General features: G+C 37.2%; 1 protein-coding gene across 4 annotated transcripts in view; it reads right to left on the bottom strand.

Annotated features, from left to right (window-relative positions):
* Positions 1-17432, bottom strand: part of MCTP1 (multiple C2 and transmembrane domain containing 1) — a 288852-nt gene that overhangs the window by 85991 nt on the left and 185429 nt on the right. For all 4 annotated transcript variants that reach the window (XM_069777634.1, XM_069777635.1, XM_069777638.1 and 1 more), the window contains 5 exons: positions 13843-13945; positions 11633-11735; positions 11180-11281; positions 10760-10834; positions 8833-8952 (listed from right to left, as the gene is read on the bottom strand). In XM_069777634.1, coding sequence (XP_069633735.1) covers positions 8833-8952; positions 10760-10834; positions 11180-11281; positions 11633-11735; positions 13843-13945 — 503 coding nt within the window. The remainder of the gene's footprint in view (positions 1-8832; positions 8953-10759; positions 10835-11179; positions 11282-11632; positions 11736-13842; positions 13946-17432) is intronic.

Consider the following 17432-nt stretch of genomic DNA (forward strand, 5'->3'; position numbering starts at 1 on the left):
CCTTTACCAGTAACATGGCTAAGACTACACGAGGATCTTCTTCACAACTGTGCAACCATCAGTTTGGCCTTTAATTAAGAAATTTAAGCAAACACTCTGCCTAGATAGTAACCTGCTCGATGCAGCCTTATCACTGAGATCTGCAGCCACTGCCTTGGGCCAACACCCAGGAGGAAAAGGGGAAAAGCGCATGGAAAGGTAGTTCCCAGAAGCATCATTTTTCTGAAAGAACAAATTTAATCATAGCTCTTCAGGTATGGAAAACACCCTGGGTGGAAACAATATTAACCCTGACTAAACCATACAATAAAGATTATGTTAATAATGTGCTGTATAACTCGTGCCTAATTAAGAAGAAAAACAAAAAAATCCACCCCTTGTAAACTTAAGTATTCTTCTGTAACATCACACTTCAGTCGTTTGTCCCCTTGAAATTAAGACGGTCTCCTCAGTACACAGAGAGAGACGTTATTCCAAGCAAAGGACAACTTCTAGTGCTACTGCTTTTTCACACCCTGTCACAAGGAAGTTTCCCTAACTGCGAAAATAAGCAGCTTTCCCAGCTCAGTTGTAAATGCCCAGTTCCTTCATAGGACTTTCCTACATAAATCTTCAGTGAGTTTAGGTGAAAATAGAGCTGCTTGCATGGAAAGTCCATCTCACACTGAGGGGGAAGGCAGAGGGGCCACAAGAAAGGGGACAGCAGAATGACACAGCCGTTTCTCACTTCTATTTCCTACTGTCCTGAGGGGAACAGACTAATCATTCATTTTCCCTGCCAGTCCTGCTGGTTTTGGGTATCATCATCAGAAGCAGCATCACCACCCGCCAGTTATTTCCAAGTGGGAAGTGAGCTTTCAAGCTCTCTCTGGTCCAAACCAGCCATTTTTGGAATGGGAAATATGCGGCATCTCTCTTTTGCCAAAAATGTAAGATAAAGCTGTGTGTGGCAGACACGCAGGAAAAAGGGACAAAACTTCCCGTGTAAATTTCACAATCGTTACTTAGGGGTGTTTTTCTTTTGAGGCTTTACTTACAACACCAATAAAACCAATTACTGTCAGTCACATAGCACATGCAGCACTACTAGAAACAAAGTATGTTCTAAGCCTTTTTTATATTAATGGTTTGGATTTCACATTCTGCAATCGAAACTGAAATTATAAAATTGCATATTAAACTATATAAGCAGGACAAATATTTTCATGATGCATGTCTGAAACATTACAAAGTTACCCTAAGTGTTTTCACTCCAGTAAAATCCAGCATATTGAAAATTACTTGGGTTTGCTTAATTCTTCCACCCAGGCACAGATGCTTATAGTACCACCTACCAGCTACATACCTACTAAACAAGTGACTACTCAATAGGGATACGCACACTGAAGATTCCTTAAGGAGCATTAGGAAGAAAACTGCTACCTTCATTTTCCTTACTTGGGCTTTTCTCACTAGCATGCAACATACCCGGTTATTGCTTCTTTCTTTACTATAGTGAAACTTTTTGCAAAACATTATATTATTTTAACTATTGAATGGCCCAGTAAAATCAGTATGTCCCATACTCCTTCCACTTTAAAGCAAACATTTATAATAGCCACCATTTCTAAAATGAAAAGGACGTAAAACACTCTTATAATGTGTTTGTTCTTATATGACTCATTAACTAAAAGCTGATGAAAAAGTAAGATATTTTATAATCCATTCATGTGTACTATTTAAGCAAGGAAAGTTTAAATGGCCAAGATTTCCTGCAATGACTGTAAAATAGCAACTCAGGGAACCCAGTGATGATAGGGCACACAACTACTTTCTCCTCAGAACACAGTTACAAAATAATTATCCAAATTTAATATCAATGTTATCCAAAGTCTTCCAAGTGTAAAGTTTTTTATTCAGGAGAGTTTTGTGCACTCAAGAGGAATGTGCAAGTAAGAACACATGATGCAATGCAACCCCTCTCTGGACGCATAGCCACACTGGGTCCAGTGCAACCACCCTGCAAGTCTTCCAGTAACACCATGAAGGTGGGGCCACAGCCACACCAGGCAGCTGGGATCGCCTCGTACGTGACTTGCGTTACGGGAGACATACTCCAGAGCAAGACTGCCAACTCCTGCAAATTGGCTGCTGAGATTTCTAGTCACGTCACTGTCTTAAGAGGAAATGTAAGCTCATTTTTAGAACTTTTCAGGTAGCAGTAAATGCTGGACAGTAACTAACAGTTTTTGTTAATTTCTGTAACTTTTAATCAACCACATTTTCATGCATCAGACTTTTTGGTGTATCAGGCTATAATAGCATTCTAAAAGCTTTGATAATCAAATACTTTCAATGTGAAGTTGTCAGTTTTCTAAGTAGGGAGAAGAGGAAAATAGGTGGGAAGAATGGTCTGGTAGAGAAGGGAAAAGTCCAAGACTTGGGATACTAATGCTTTATTCTGCTGTGTATTTCCTGTTTGAGAAATCATAAAATAAGGAAAATATTTCCCCACACTGCATAGGTGTTTTTGAGATTGAACACTTTAAGATTATGAAGAACTCAGAATGGAATCTAGGTAAGTACCTAAAATAGATACTCAGGCAACATAAACACCTAAGGGAGCAATTAAAACGCCTAAAGGTAGAGCTGGTGCCATTTTAGACACCCTGGGGTGGGTACCCCACTCACCTGAAGGGTGACGGCAGAAGTGACACAAAATCTAAGACAGACACATGCCCTCCTGGAACAGCACACAGGATGCTCTAGATTACTGAAAACAGCAGAGTCTACACTTAGGCAATAAATCATACTGCTAAACTGGTTTAGCAGCTATGCATTCACTTCGTGAAGGAAGTAAAATGAAAGTGATTTTTGAAAAACAAAATAAAATACTAAAATAAATTTTTAAGTATAGAAATATTGCCCAGTCTCTCCTTGTATCAGATTTGCAAACACACAATGTGTCAAACACAAGACGTGGAATGATGACACCAAGTATTTCCACACTAGCATCGTTCCTCAATTGCTATAGTTAAGTACAGAGGGGTTCTTTTAAATACTGCTGGTGCTGGTATGTTCTTTAGGTATGAATGGTTAATGGATCTCAATGGTCATATATACGAGGATCCACTATATTTTTTTTTCTTTCCTATCCCACTTTCTAAAACCTGGCACACAGTAGGGCTAAGTATTGCAGAAAGCTCAAATCACACTGTATTTTTGCAGCAGTCTCACATTAGTTTTCCTGGTCTATAGAAAATCAGGAAAGAGGAAACAGGACTTAGATCATTTCTCTTTTTGTCTGCTTTACTTCTGAAAAAACCCCAAAACACAGCAGTCTGGTTTACTTCATTCTCTTTCCTGCTGGTGAAGATACAGCTGACAAAAAGCTGAAAGGCTCTTGCATATGTGTGCAACCTGCATCAGAAATGAATCTTGTACCCAGCCTTGCCATTGCCATGTCACTTTACCTCTGCAAATCTCTCTTTTGAGAACAGGCAGTTTTGACAGCAACAGAAATTTTTGGAAAGGCTTTTTTAGGATGTAAGAATTTTTTGTGACCACCTTACCAGCACTTTTTCCATTTTCAAATTCCAGACAACAGGTGGCAAAGACAATCTGATGGTCCACTTCACTCACGTTTAGTAAAAAGCAATTTGAAGGTGCTTGTACATTATATCCTCAGTAACAGTATCAACAATGGAAAAATCTAAGAGCTCTTAAATATATCTGTAAAAATCTGATTCTCCCACAGTTACAGTGGGGATAAAAAAGGAAAACATTTAATAACTAACACAAGTGCATTCCTACTCCTGATGGTACCATATCAAGTCTCTCCCAAAACATAATCTCTGTCCTTCAGCTTTAAGTGAAAGTTGCTTCTGAAATACTCAGTAGTGATCATTTCCCTTTTTAATAGGGAAAAGCTAAACAAGTTGAGAAAATTACTCTAGTGTCTCATTTCCTGCTAGGGACCAGCTCTTTTTTCTCCTGTTTCCTTCTCAGTTTCAATTAATTAGCATGACACCACCACAACTAAATGGTGTATGTGCAAGAGAACTAACACTTAATCAAAGGCTAGGGACACTATTATGTCATTTTCACACATGAATTGTGTAACGTTAGAAGACAAAGTGAAGGTGAGTTAGACCTGACAAATGACTTGGATGCGGGGTGAGTCATTTTATCAATATTTCAAAGCCTAAGAAAGAAAAGTACTTTCTACATGCGGGCATACACACATATAGAAAGATTCAGAGGAGGAATAGGAAAACATGATCATATAAAGCTTTAATTTGAGGACATACTGAGAAGTATGCGTGTCATGGGGTGAGGGTACTCTGCTTCCAAATGAGAAAGGAAACAAGTTTATTTTATGAGTAACAGTTAAATGTTCAAGCAGGCAATTAAAGTGCTTTACCGAGGCCATTTTGGGATACCAAACACTTTGAAGATTATATATTCCCTCATATTTCATGTTCAATGTTCCTCTAAGTAAAATATGTGGTTCCCTTTAGTTACTCAGTTATGAATTGTACTTTAAAGGCAAGGGGACATTTTTGATAATGCACATCTTAAACTTTTCATTAAACTACCAAATTTAAATTCTACCTTTTTGTGCACTCTGACATTTTTGTCTGGCATTTTCATTAATTTTGCGACATACATAAATGTAGCTGAAATGTTAACTGATCAATACTTTGTCTCTCTCATGTAGCACTAGAGCGAAGCTCCCCAAGGACCACGCAGCAGTACAGAAATTAAATGTGTAAAATATCAAATGTTAATGTTAAACACAGCAGCACTTACTGTATAACGACTGAAAAGGCTAAAAGAATTCCAAATGGACAGATGGTAGCACAAATTATCTACAATCACATTTAAAGATTAAAGTTTGTCCCGTAAAATAATTCATTGACTCACGTTGAAGTGTGTCCTTTTACTGATAGCTCAGTTGTCCAATTATTTTTGTGCTCATTACAGTGAGAAATGACAGTATCGGAAAAAAAGAGTGCACACTTTTTTCCCCCTACATTGCACCCACTGACATCTGCAAGAACACAAATGTCTGGTCAAGAAGCTGATGGAAATTAGGCCCAATTTAGTAGACATTTCAGTGCCCACAGTAGATTAATCCAAAGAAAAACCATCCACTTTTGCATACTCCAATAATTAAGTTCTTCTGCCTGAAACGTACCATATTAATTACTGAATTAAAAAAAATATAAAAATTAACTGCTAAATAATCCAAAGGTCTGTTTTAAATAGAGAAAATCATGTGAATTTACAGCAAAGGCTCTCTCTATGTATTCTGTCCTTTTCCATTGCATTTAGGAGCTTAAGAAACATAAACACAAGCACGTAACACATTCTTGATCAGCTTCTAGACATAACAGGGCTATATGTGATATAATAAAGCTGTTTTAGAACTGAAACATTAATTTAACATTGTTGCTACACACTTCCTTTATTTAACAGGAAATAAATACGAAAAAGGAGGAAAGATTATCAAATCTTCTGAGAGTTCAAATCCAAAGTCATATTTGAGCCAGATTGACCTATGTTTCATGAGCTATTTACAAATACTTTTGAATATCTGAAAAATAACAGCTAATAACATGTCACAGATATATTAGCATGAAAACATAAAAAATTATGTCTGAGTACCAATTATTCTTCTGCTGTGAATTACTGAGGCACAGAAAAAAGAAATGGAATCAAAACCTTAAGTCATTCAGACAAAATCCCAGTGAAGGCAATGAGCTTATGAAATTCAACAGAAACAGGTAAAATACTGTTTAGTTGAGGAAATGCATAATCTAGAACATTGAAAACTTAACTTCCAGGTTTCTGTATTTCTAGGTACAGCATGGGTAACGGTGGTCATTGAGCTGGTGCCTTTGGACAGATTTGAGAAAGAACCATCCTAAACCTTTAATAAAGCATTTCCTTTCCTAAAATGTCCCAAATAATATAAAGGTTTGAGACAGGTAAGTTCTGGAGTATAAATAATCAGCAAGCCCCTTCAAGGAACACTTTCAGTCTTGACAACTAACATTGTGACTCTCCAAGGAGAATGACTTTAAAAAGAGCTGCAGTGAACACTTCAGTGTGCAAAGAGCATAAAGCAGATAACTGTAGCTTATTATAGAGTCACCATGTTAATCAAGGCTTTCTGTGGGTTTCCAAGAGTAGTCCTCCTTTCCAGATCTCTCACTAACTGCAACTAACTCAATACGTTTCTGAACACTTCCATAACAGTGGCCCCATCAGAAAGCAAAGACACAGGGTGAGGTACAAGAAAAGGGTACCTGTAATTGTAACACCAAGAACGTGGGGCAATGGGAAATCTGAAAAATCAACCCTCACATACGTAACTTGTGTGAAATGGCTGTAAATCTGTATCAGGATGTTATCCACCAAGGTGCATCTTCAAATCCAACAGGAAGGGAGAAATGGTTAGTTTAAATGTTTACATCTCGTACATTATTTATTAGTCTGTCTACAGAGCTGGAAACCTCCAGAACAGCCTACTTCTCACCTCCTTTCTGGCACTGACATTTCACTGTGACATTCCTCAACCTCTGGGAGACAAGTTCAAGAGGAGATACGATTTGTGTAACAGTGAGGAGATGAAAATGAGACATATAAGTACAGCTTTTTTATAGAATCTATTAAATTCCAGCACAACCTTAGTGCAAGCATAATTCAGCATTACATGTGCAAGCGAATCACTTTCAAGATTTTCAAGGGCCTATGATGGCTACGAAACTCCAGAAACCATCTAAATCCAAAGCTTGTGATCATGATAGAAGTTCATGTAGGTTTGACTTGGCTAACAAAAACTTATCAATGTTTTGCCCAACAGAGGGATGATTTGATCCTTGGACAGAGTAACATCAGGTTGAAAAGCACAGGATGCACACTGGATGCAGAGCAGGAATACATCTGTGAAGTCACAGCACTGATGCAGTTGTGATGTGTCCGTAACTACCACAACCACCACACAGCAAAACAAATATTAAGACGAAACTAAGCAAAGCAGGCTTTTGAGATATAAATATATATAAATAAAATCAGGAATACGTTTCTAATGCAATACACTATAACTACAGTAATGACATATACACACTACAGACCTCAATTCTGTGTTTTATGTGTTTTCAACTACTTATTAATACATTGAATTTCTTCTATGATTGGAAACAATTACAATTTCACAGCAACACAACTTCTTTCATGGCCATAGCAGCATACCACAAGAAAGAAATAATTTCCTCTGCCCCAAAATATAGGATGTCTTTCCGTTTCCTTTCTTCCACTGATGACAGGTGGGTGTTTCACACCCGTATTAAAATCAGACTTGGACAGATGAGTATTTACTAACTGGAGCAGTAATAGCAACATGAACTTTTGAGTTTTACGTAGAAACACGCATTTTCCTATGAAATTTTGATCGGTTTAAACTGAAATAATAATAGATCGTCTTTCTAAATTAAACAGCAGCAAGTATATTTAGATTTTTGCACATAGTGTAGTTACTACAGACGTCAGTAAAAGTATAAAAACCCTGAGAGTTTGAACAACACACGTATCTCCTGTACTCTTGATGAACATTGCAACCAAGGACCGACAGCTTGCTGCCATCATTTGACAGGCTACAGGGGGGTTTAACAAGTCACTTAGTACAAATTGAGCCCTGCTAGAAGAAATTCCCTGCAAAACAGCATGATTTTAGTGACACACCAAAGTACCCCATTTTACTGCTCCAGTGCAGCCAGCTCCAATTCCTGGTTTGATGTCTCCAAATTTCAGGCACCTGAACTTTAGGCACCCAAGCTCAGCGCACTGTCAGCAGACTCCCTCTATAATTATTCAAAGAAAGACTGAAAACATTCCCTGTTCCTATTCATGGTGGAGAGGCTCACAACTTCAGTATTTCAGGCAACTTAATAAATTTAGGTGTTCCAGAAAGTGTGTCCATGCATACATTTTTACTCCTGGTGGGAATCCCTCAGGCAAAAAACAAACAGGGACTCTGGTCATGTTTGTAGTTCACGTGATCTTGAAAATAAAAAGATATCCATCCGGCAAACACGATGTAATCTATAATTATGCTTGGAATTTTCAAAATTTCACAGGAAGATAAAGGTTAATATTAATGAAGCTAATGTTTATGGAGAAATAGCAGTTTCATTTAAATCACTAAAAATGAATTCACTAAAATCTCAACTGTGACCACAGCTTGATGTCTAAAAGATACTAGTTTGTTTGCATTAATGATTTTAAAGTTGGGTTTGGTTTATTTTGTTTTGGTTTGGTTTTTTGTAATCAAGAACAGTAAATCTTAGTAAGGAAGCAACTCTTTGGGACCAGAGCTTTGTAGTTCTACAAAAGTTACAGGCATAACATATGTTGATATGTGGAGGACAAAATAACACTGATTTTATATTCATTATGTGGAAAAGCATTCATGAAATGTTCAGAACAAGTTTTAGAGTAAATATGCAATATACAAGGGGCCCAAACAAAATTTAACAGAAATACTGTGTGAGAAGCTCAAGACAGATCCATAGTTCACTCACTGACTGTATTTTGAGTTGTATCACTAGCTTATGTTATTTGTACAATTATAAATTAAAAAACCCCAACTGTTTCTATCTTGTTTGTGTGACATTTTAAACTTAATTGCTTTTTTTAAAAAAAGTGAATAAACATGATCTATGGTATCTTCATAATGCAAAGTTTTAAATAAAAAAAATCAGAACCCCCCTTTCAACACTGTATTATCTCTCAGTCTAGAACACAAATACACCAGGGTGATTAACAATAATATAAAGAAGATCATACCAAAAAAGCAGCGAGACTTCTTGGGGGGGAATCCCAGTCAAAGCAACTGCTAATGTAGTAGGCGGCATTTATGAGCACCATGATACAACGCTTCATCCGGATAAAGTTTCTTAAGAGTAGCTGTTAAAAAGATGAAAGAATGAAAATGTCTCAAAACACCAAAATCTTCAGAAGAGGCTCATGCTTACAATACTGTCATTCTTAACCTCAGTGAATACTGAGAAAATAACCTGTTAAGCTCTCTAGCTCACAAATTGAGAGAGTTTAAAATCTGAGAGACTTGGAAGAGACAGAATGTTAGTTGTGCCAATTGATACTTGTTGAATTTAATTCTAAATGGTACACAAATTGTTGTTCAATTTTAAAAAGCCACTTGCAAAATTTCACAAATTATTTTGTTAGTAAGATTTCAGAGTTTTATTAAGTAGGCAAGACTTTCCCCATTCTCAAGTACTTAGCAAATTTTGGTCTTTCTTAATAAAGAGATGCTGTAGGGCACTAATGTGAAAACATGCAAAATTTCTGCTCTAATCTCCTTAAGATCACCTGCACACTTTACATCCAATTTTTCCTTCATTTGTAACAAATTTGTCTGCTGTGATGTGTTTTAACCACCCATTTTTAAGTATTTGTAACAGTAACTTTAGCTGCATACATTCAATCTATATAGAAATGAGACATAATAGCGCTGGGTTCTGATTCAGGACAACCCTTAAATGCCCTAAAATGGCAATAAGCTTGACCAAAAAAAAAAGTGAACAAACAAGTGAATGATTTCATTTGTGTATTGAGTAGCACAGAAAATGCTAGGTAGGTAAGACACATTCACCTTTGGAAAATGTGGATGTTTTAAAATGCAACCATATCAGTCATACATAAAGTTTCCTTTTTTTCCCACCCTAAGTGGGGTACCCCATGCAAGCTAATTAAAAAACCCCCACAACCCAAAGCAGGTATTTAAAGTTTACTCCTCCTGCCATCTGCAAAAAGCACAATGCCATTTTCTGCTATGAAAGTGGGGAGAAGAATGAATCTTGAATAAAAAGGCCTTGCTGTTTCTTTGGTGGAATAGTAGTGCAAAATGCAGTTTTAGTATTTGCATCACTCACAACAGTAAAGAAAGAAATATTTTGCCTCTTGAAATATTTTTTAAATGATTACATCATTCAACTGATGTAAAATTCACCTAGCCTACAATTTAAATTATGCTCAAGTCTATAAGCTTTCAGCAAAATCAAAACCAGTTTTGAGACCTTTGCCTTTTCACTGCAAACAACAAATACCTTGTTCCCACAGTATAACCAAAAGCCCTGTTCTCTCCATATAAAATACATCATATGTGGAACATGAAAAACTGAATCAAAGCAGTTCAAGTGGAAAAAAAGTTTTGTGTTTAAATATATTTTTATCAAAACATTATAACTATGAATGGCAAAAACACCTAGGGAAAAAAAAAAGGGTCCAGACATCTCCTACCCACAGGACTCTCAAAAGTAATACAGAGTTTTAGTCTGCTTTCACCTTTGATTCAAACCTCACTCAACTAACTTATTTAAAATTTGGTTAAAAGAATGATAAAAGACTCTCTACCCTGCAACAAATGGAGATCTTTTGCGTCAAGGTCAACAGCAAAAATTTATGCAAGACTTAGTTTACATGCACCTGTGCTATAATCTGATATGTGTGGAACCTGATGGTTTCAACTGTGTTCTTATTCACGTATTTCATGGAAATTAAGCTGCAATTTATAGAGGGGATACAATAAACCCATGTATTTTGTTTCTGCCTTTTCCAACCTATCATATTCTTTTGTAAACAGGTAATGAAAATGTTATTCTTTACCCTCAGCAGTACGATACCAGATATTTGGAAGTGCACACTTGATATTAAGGCTTTCGGAAAGGATTAGTGTTTCCTTACTCTTTACCTGTTTAGACAGTCTGTTTTCCTCTTCAATGTACTTCTGTTCTTTGGGCATTAAGGTTCGTATGCTGGCTTTCACCTATGCATTAAAATGTGTGTCAATATCTCAAGCTTACTCGCTCTTTACTAATAACACATGCTTCAATTTGCAAAAATTACGAAGTTTCAAAGTCATGGCTGCCAAGCCCGCAACACATAAACGTACACAGAGGCATGAGTTGCTGCTCCTTACATTAGCAGCAATAGCAGCGGCAGCAGCAACAAAAAGAGTGGGTGTGCCAGGCAGTGGCAGAAGAGTATTCTGTAGTATACATCAAGGTTTAGAGAAAATGAGGAATGACAGAAATTCTCTACAAATCAGGAACAAAAGCTTTCATGAAACTGAACTCTTTAGCAGTACAAAAAAGCCAAAGTTAAGACTTACAGCATTAAAAATCACATCTATTTCAAGATAGATGACCCCCTTTGTTGGCCCTGTCAGCTCCTTGTTTTTCAAGACGTAGGCTTTCTGTTCACCATTTTGAATCTGCAGGAAAAGGACATGACAGCCGTCTGTCTCGCGGTCTCCGCTGAATACACCCCCCCGGTGACCCCTGACCCCCAGCTGCTGAAACTGACAGAGAACCCAAAACAACTGTGGCAAGTCTGACAAGTACCTGTTCATTACCAGGACCGAGTCTGTCAGGAAAAATTAACTATCATGGGATTCAACATGGCCGTGAATTGAGTATGTTAAAATTTTAGTGTTCTTATTACAGACCTTGGTTGAGAAATGACAGACACAGAGCTGCAAATCTTTTTTTTCCTGGTTTTTTTTTTTTTTCCCCCCCTTCAGCGGGAAAAATTCAGAGCAGCATGTCAGGTGAATGAGACTTACAGACAGCAATGGTATAGCAACTTTGCCTAGAAAGTCAGCACTCCGATCGCGGTCTTCGTCATAAACTGTCACTTCAAGCACCGAGTGGATGTCTTTAATATTGCTACAAAGGGAGAGGCACACACAGAAGAGAGAAGTCACCTACACCAGCAGGTACCAAGGACAAAAGCATGAAAGGTTAGCAAAAACAGATACCCATCTATTCTCCAACCATGGCAGAGAACAGAACTTAAGTAAACGAGGCACCCCTGCATATAACCGAAATGCTTTCTAAGGGCTGCGGCGATCACTCCCTCTCTCTGCGAGGCTTTCCCAGCAGAAGTTTTCCGAAGGATGTTGCTTTAAATCTCCTACCTGGGGTTTGTGCCGCATGAGCTGCAAGGAGAGCCAGCGCGGAGCAGCACTGGGGGATTTACAGCGGCGAGCAGCAGGACTGAGAGCGTTTAAAGACCATCCCTTAAACACTGCTGTCCTTGCAGCAATTCCTACTGCAAACACCGTGAAATCCATAGGTTTGTAAACGAAAACAATTACCAGCTACACGGGCGCTTCCTTGCACTGAGAACAAGCTCTTTAATTCTGAAATCCTTGCTTAATTACAAGTATACAAGTCATTACAACAAATTAGGAACAAGCAATATGAAACGATGCTTTTTTCAGCTACTACTGTTTTTTGCCTGCGAGCTATTAAACACTCTACCACCATGCACAACAAATGTCACCGTACATTGTAAACTCTCAAGTGAAAAATTCACATGCCTTATTCAGAGAAAAAAACAGAATTGTTTGAGAGAACTCATCTTTGATCAAATGGCTGATCTAGGAAATATAAATTCAAGCAAAGCAATTTAACTTCAGTAAAATATATGCCTCCAGATGAAACTGGATTGCTAGCCCGAAATTAATTAACAAATCTGAGGATAAATAAAATAGTCAATGCAAATATACATAGAAGAGAGGTGAAAACTCTCCTTGAAGGCCTTTTGAGCTTTTCTATTTGATTCCTGATTAGTCTTTTGTCCTCTACAAAACCAGGCAATTTCTTATGCAGAGAAAACTGTCGAGCAGTAGGGGTTGATTAGTTATTGGCTCTATTAGTAGACAATTAAAAATAAATTAATGAAGAATTTAGCATCATTTTGCAGATACCTAAATAAAAACTATGTTAATAAGCTTCCGAGAAGTACAACTGTTGTGAGATTTTTTCTTTTGTTCTGAGTTCATTCCTGAGAGCTCACTGCAGGGCAAGAAAAGCTACAGATGCCAAATATATGAATGACAAATTTAGAGGGGAAAAAAAAAAAAAAGAAAATTAAGATCAGACTGTATTTTGAGATCAAGGGTAAAACATTGTATTTTCATTTATGATAAAGTGAAGTAAGTGTACACAAAGCTTCTACTGGTTTTGTAGTGGATTGTTAGCTGATTTCAGCAGCCGAGAAACCTGCAACTGATCAGTTTTCTACTCATAGGTGTCACATTGCAGTCAGATCGAGAGAAGCAGGGAGAAAAAGAAGGCAATTGAGCAAGACAAATAACAGAAACATTTTGTTTGTGGAAGACTTTTTTTCTATTTCGTCAGATCCTTCTACTGTCTTCAAAATAACAGAAGGATAAAAAAAATCGAACCGCATCACTTCTACTTAAACTAAAGGTTTAAGACTGTGTTTTACCCAATAGCAGCATTGTGCTAGGATGGTATTGTGAGAAGTGCAGTTGGTAAATGGAAAGAACAAGCAGAAAGTATGTGATCATAATTCAGAGGAGTATGAAGGCATTTAAAATTCCTTCCTTTATATAGTTATCTAATGTTTATTAAAGTTAACAAACACATTTTAATGAAGATCATAATCACAATACCCTTTTTTCCACCCAAAACTTCAGGGCCACATCCAGTGTGATGGATTTGGCCCTTGAAACTCTCACTGAAGCTGACAGGAGTCTGGAGTGCTTAGCATTACTCATACCTAGTTTCCAAGAAACAGACCTTGCTTTTTTACCTTTACAATGGTACCTCTTCTCTAATTTTTTTTCATGTTTTTAATCCTCAAAAAAGTATTCAGCTGTTTGGTTTAGAAATATCAGTATGTCATCATTATCCTTCTTCAGAATCAGCAGCAGGTATCTTTGATTCACACATATATCCCCTTCAAACCCTCCCCCCACAGCATTCCCCCCCGCCAAAACACTCACAAAATCCAAACACCTACAATGTGAAGATTTTGTTCCATTCTGGATTGAGGTTCTTGTAGACGGTATGGGTCAGCAGTCTGTCATTGTTCAATTCAACTACACAAAATGGGTCACTTTTACCTATAAGAGAAAATTTGGAACAAAATTTATGAACTAAGAAAATCCACCATGAGCAAGGTTTATATAAAAATCAGTTTTGTTTTGGTTTTTGTTTTTTTTTTTCCTTTTCCTAAGCTGCATTGTAATTCTCTCAGGAATTAATTCAGGGAAGTCCTATGGTCTGCATTATATTCAAGTTGATCATAACAGACTGTTCATCTCTGTAATCCTAAAAGAACATCTTTTTTGTCTTTAAAAAAAAAAAAGAAAAGAAAAGAAAAGAAAAATCACCATACAGACTTTTCTGATGAAAAAACAGCATGTTCCTAAAAGGTGCCAAGCACCCTTCTGAGACAGCTAAGAGAACTTTACTTTAATGGTGCCAATCCTACATTGACTGTAATGATAACATAATTAGAGCATTTTGATATGTAGGAAATGTATTATTCCATATTATTTGTAATAACATAGCACCTATGATACTTATCCAAAGATTACTATGCCCTACATGTTTCACGCTGTACAAATCCTCTCCCCAAAATCAAAAAGCCTTAAAGACAGTCTCAGATAAAAGCCTAATACCAGAGAAAATGGGCAAGTACAATTAAACAATGAGACGATATCAGCTGGAATGATGGGCTGTAGTCTCAGCACAGCAGAAGCTCAAGCGTGGTTGAGATTTTTGTATACATTAAAGCACAATGAAGTAGCTTTGCATATATTTACAAGAAGGTCCCTCAGCATGAAAGCCACCACAGGAGAAAGTATGAAGATGCTGCTTTGAAAATGTAATATGTAGATAATGGAAGCAGTATCCTGGACTGGATATGGAAGTTGGGGTTTTTTTAAGCTAAAGAAAAAGAATGGGGAAAGGAACTGTGTGGGGGTGGGTGCCCCTGAATGTGAAATAAGCAGTTTACAGCCAATGACTGCAGGTGAGCAGTGCTTAGATACCAAGCAAAGCACATGAAAAATCATGCAGACTGAAAGTTTAGGGGGATGACATGAAACTTAGACTAAGCTTTTTCTTAGATATCCACAAGGCCAAGGTTTGTATTTGGAAAGGAGAAGAAGGAAAGGAGACACCAGAATCTCATGCTTAACAACAGTTTGCCTGAGTAAAAAAGGAGCTCTCCAAAGAGGGATCAAGAAAAAGTAGGGAAGATTGATATCTCCAGGGTTTTGGGGCAACCCTGAAATTTCCTGGAAGGCTAAGAAGGAGTTGCGAGGAAGATCTGAGGAACAGCTATGATGGAAGGAGCAGTAATGAAAACATGAGGGGCATGGTGAGAAGACAGTTGCAATAAAGAGGCAATAAAGGGAAGAAATCAGTGTGGAGTAAATTATTTAACTCGTATTTCAAATTATGACAGTAATGACAACCACTATAAATGCTGGCCAAGACAGAGGGATGCTATCCCTCCTACCTATTTTGATCTCCTCCAGTAATCAGAGGGAACAACATTTGCCTTTGGCACAGAATACAAGTATATGCATTATTTTCGTGTAAGGCTACAGATATGTAAGCAGAAAGCTGTAGAATAAATTGCTGCTCCCAGAACCCAAGGGAACTTTGTCTGATGGAAATTAACAACTGAGTTGCATACTACCAAGTGGCTCATTCTTGACTCTGGACTTTCTTTGGACAGCACAGTGTTTGAAAGTTATTGAGTGTTGGCATTGGCCTTCCACAATCAAATCTAAGCAATTGTATTTCACAATGTCTTCAATAATTCCGTACTGCTTTGTCGTGCATTATAAGAAGCCATAAATTGAGCAGCTCAATGGGGCTACATTAATGATATTAGGGAGGCATGTAATTTGTTTCATACCTTATACAAATGACAATGAAATCAATATTTAGACAAAGCTGTCCAGGGGTCACATCTCCCAAACTGCAGTATTGATTCAGACTACATCAGAGGTTAATGTGCATATTATTAACTTTAATGATAAAGAATAATTGTTTTAAACACATTGTGAATTAAAGTTAGAGTTGATGTTTACCTTCTCTAGAAAATAATATATAGCTGAATCTTTCCTATTAAACTTGAAAAATGATTAATTCATTAGTCAGCAGAGATGGATATATCATACATCTCAACGTTTTCCTACTTCACAAGCCTAAAAGGTGGTAGGAAACGTTAACATATTTATTTAGGTTGTTTAGGTTTCAGTATTTGAAAAAGAAACACCCAGAAGATAGTTAAAACAACAAGGCAGAACTGACATAGCAGGTGAGCTAGATGATATTATTTTATCTCCTTTTTTAAAGTATCATCAATCTTATTTGCATATGATGGTACAATGTGATTTGTGCTTAGTAATTGCATACAGACACAGGAAAATGCACTGCAGTGTCTAAAAGCCACCTTCTGTAAACAAAGAGAAAGTATTTACTACATTCATTTATTTTCCACATCTGCACTTTTTCAGTGACTCTCCTTATAGATTTATATGGATATCAACCCACTTAAGAAAGCTAAATAATATGTAAGATCAATCACAGAGGTCCTCGATCAAACCAAAGACAAACGGTTTTCAGAATTAAAAAAATCCCCCTTCACACTCAACATTTCATGTCTCCTCCCCCCTATAACTTGAAAAGAGTTCGAGACCAAATTTGACAAAAAGTAATATTGTAAAATAGTACAAGGGAAGGCCCAAATATCATCGCTGACAAGTAAAAGTTTTCCAGCTATGAATATCTCTACTAAGGAATACTGTTTTTACCATATGAGGAGGCTATGAAGTTCCCATATGCAAAGCCCTTCACCATCATCTATGGGCACTTCTTCCATATGCTAAAACACTCATAACCAAGCTGGGTATCTTAAACGCAACACTCTTCGCTGACGTGCTAAACATATGGTATGTGCAAACGTTATTTGGATACCAACCCAAATAAGTGAACAGGATCCAGAAAGACAAAGCCAGAGCAATGTACAAGTACTTGGTGAAACTCATATCCATCTGTCATCTTTCAATTTCTCATTATTAGAAAGAATAACTGCAATCTTAAACCTCACTGAAAGCCATGGCAACCTGCTGCATTGCCAGAGTGTTCAAAATAGTGGGATCATTCCCAATGAAAGCCTTAAGAGAGTACTAAAATATTAAAGGCGTCATCTTTAGGTCTCCTTGGTCTCTAGGAGGACCAAGGAAACCAGGAACTTACAACTTATATTCATCACTATATTATTCAAAACCAGTACCTTAAGCACAACACATACTTTAACCAAGGCAGCCTCAGACAGCTTCTGTCTAGTTAGTGCAACTAGCACAGTTTTCCTCAATTTTATGTAAAAGAACCACACATGCTCAGAACAGTATGCGCTGTCCATCTAGCAGTTCTAAAAGTACACTTAAAAACCTTTGATTAGACTTGTGCTGCCTAAGCTCAATTACAATCATTCGAAATTATGTTGTCAACACAGGTATGCCTTTCACTACAGACTAAATCACGACTGTCATATATCACTGTATATCACCTGTCATATGTCAAGAA

This window comes from Haliaeetus albicilla, chromosome Z, assembly GCF_947461875.1.
Source record: "Haliaeetus albicilla chromosome Z, bHalAlb1.1, whole genome shotgun sequence".
NCBI lineage: Eukaryota > Metazoa > Chordata > Aves > Accipitriformes > Accipitridae > Haliaeetus > Haliaeetus albicilla.